This window comes from Charadrius vociferus, unplaced genomic scaffold, assembly GCF_000708025.1.
Source record: "Charadrius vociferus isolate BGI_N301 unplaced genomic scaffold, ASM70802v2 scaffold55, whole genome shotgun sequence".
In the NCBI taxonomy this organism is placed as follows: domain Eukaryota; kingdom Metazoa; phylum Chordata; class Aves; order Charadriiformes; family Charadriidae; genus Charadrius; species Charadrius vociferus.
The window spans coordinates 4,286,629-4,288,326 of record NW_009648444.1 but is presented as its reverse complement, the minus strand read 5'-3'; the positions used below and the strand labels follow the sequence as shown (position 1 = coordinate 4,288,326).

Here is a 1,698-nt window from a genome sequence, read left to right as displayed (position 1 = left end):
GCCTCGGCCAGGCCCCGGCGACGTGGGGCGGGGGACCGGGGAGGCCCTAGTTTTACCCCCCTCCCCCTTTTTGCTTTACGTATTAAACCGTCTTTATCTCAACCCGCGAGTTTTTCCTCGCTTTTACCTTTCTGATTCTCTCCCCCCCATCCCGCCCGGGATGGGGATTTAAACCGTGTCGGTGGGAGTTTTGCCTCCAGTTCCAGCGACAGCCGCTCTGTACGCGGAGGAAAGCGGTACTGAGGGGGGAAAAGTCTGTCCCGCTTAGAAGGGTAACATCCGTCCCTAAACGTTGTGTTTTAAAGATTAAGCTCTAAAAATCCGGAGAAACCTGACACTCGGAGCTAGTTCCTGCCAGACTGAGAAGCCTCAACAGTTATCCTGGACGGTTTATAATCAGAATCACAGAATGGTTAGGGTTGGAAGGGACCTCTGGAGATCATCTAGCACACACACACCACCACCACCACCACCCCCCCCCCCACCAGAGCAGGGTCACCTACAGCAGGTTGGACAGGATGGTGTCCAGGTGGGTTTTGAGTATCTCCAGAGAAGGAGACTCCACCACCTCTCTGGGCAGCCTGTGCCAGTGCTCTGCCACCCTCAAAGTAAAGTTCTTCCTCATGTTGTGATGGAATTTCCTGTGTTCCACTTTGTGCCCATTGCCCCCTGTCCTGTCACTGGGCACCACTGAAAACAGTCTGGCCCCATCCTCTTGCCACTCACCCTTCAGATATTTATAACCATTGACAAGATCGCCTCTCAGTCTTCTCCAGGTCTCAGCCTTTCCTCATAATGGTGCATTTTTTTCCTATATTCATTACATTTGACTGTTTACTCCCAAAAGTATCTCAATCATATGCCAAATATGGCACAAAATTTCACATTTCTGGTACCTTTTTCTCCAGGCCCAACCCAGAAAGCAGCACCCAGAGATCAGCGGCACCTGCATGGCTGCAGTGAATTGTTAGGGGACGGGGGATACAGCACTGGGGCTTCTGACCACCAGTCGCCATGAGTTCTTATGACCAAAGCTTCCTCTGGTAAAACTGACTGCACTCCATCAACCAGATTTAGACAACTGCGAAGCTCCTACTTTTTAAAGTTACAGCTCCAGGAATTTGCATATTAACTCTTTTTTTTTTTTTTTAAAAAAAAACAATGTTTGCTTTTACTATTACATTTTCATTCTGTGCTTTTTGATAGATCTACAAGAAGGAGGAATAACAACTGTTTAAGGGACGAATAAAATTTATGGAACAAACCACTTTTAAAAACATATTCTTGCCCTCTCATTTTAATCCTTTTACAGCACTCATTACAAAATTACATAAAAAATGTATAAATTTAAAGTTGTCTCTGCTGCCTATTTAAATGCATCTGTTACATTTTAGTGACTATAATGTTCTACCTTTTCTTGGAACCTTGTGCTGTTTAAGGGACGAATAAAATTTATGGAACAAACCACTTTTAAAAACATATTCTTGCCCTCTCATTTTAATCCTTTTACAGCACTCATTACAAAATTACATAAAAAATGTATAAATTTAAAGTTGTCTCTGCTGCCTATTTAAATGCATCTGTTACATTTTAGTGACTATAATGTTCTACCTTTTCTTGGAACCTTGTGAAAAAAATCAAGACTGTTTAAAAAAAGTCAAGAATTCAACTTTAATCTTGTTTTACCTAAACAATTAG

At 43.2% G+C, this 1,698-nt stretch overlaps 1 protein-coding gene across 1 annotated transcript in view; it reads right to left on the bottom strand.

Moving 5' to 3' along the window:
• The window catches only part of LAMTOR3 (late endosomal/lysosomal adaptor, MAPK and MTOR activator 3), a 5,252-nt gene extending 4,236 nt beyond the window's left edge, over nt 1–1,016 (bottom strand). Inside the window, exon 1 of the mRNA XM_009885534.1 lies at nt 897–1,016. Coding sequence (XP_009883836.1) covers nt 897–1,016 — 120 coding nt within the window. The remainder of the gene's footprint in view (nt 1–896) is intronic.
• Between the last annotated feature and the right edge of the window lie 682 nt (nt 1,017–1,698).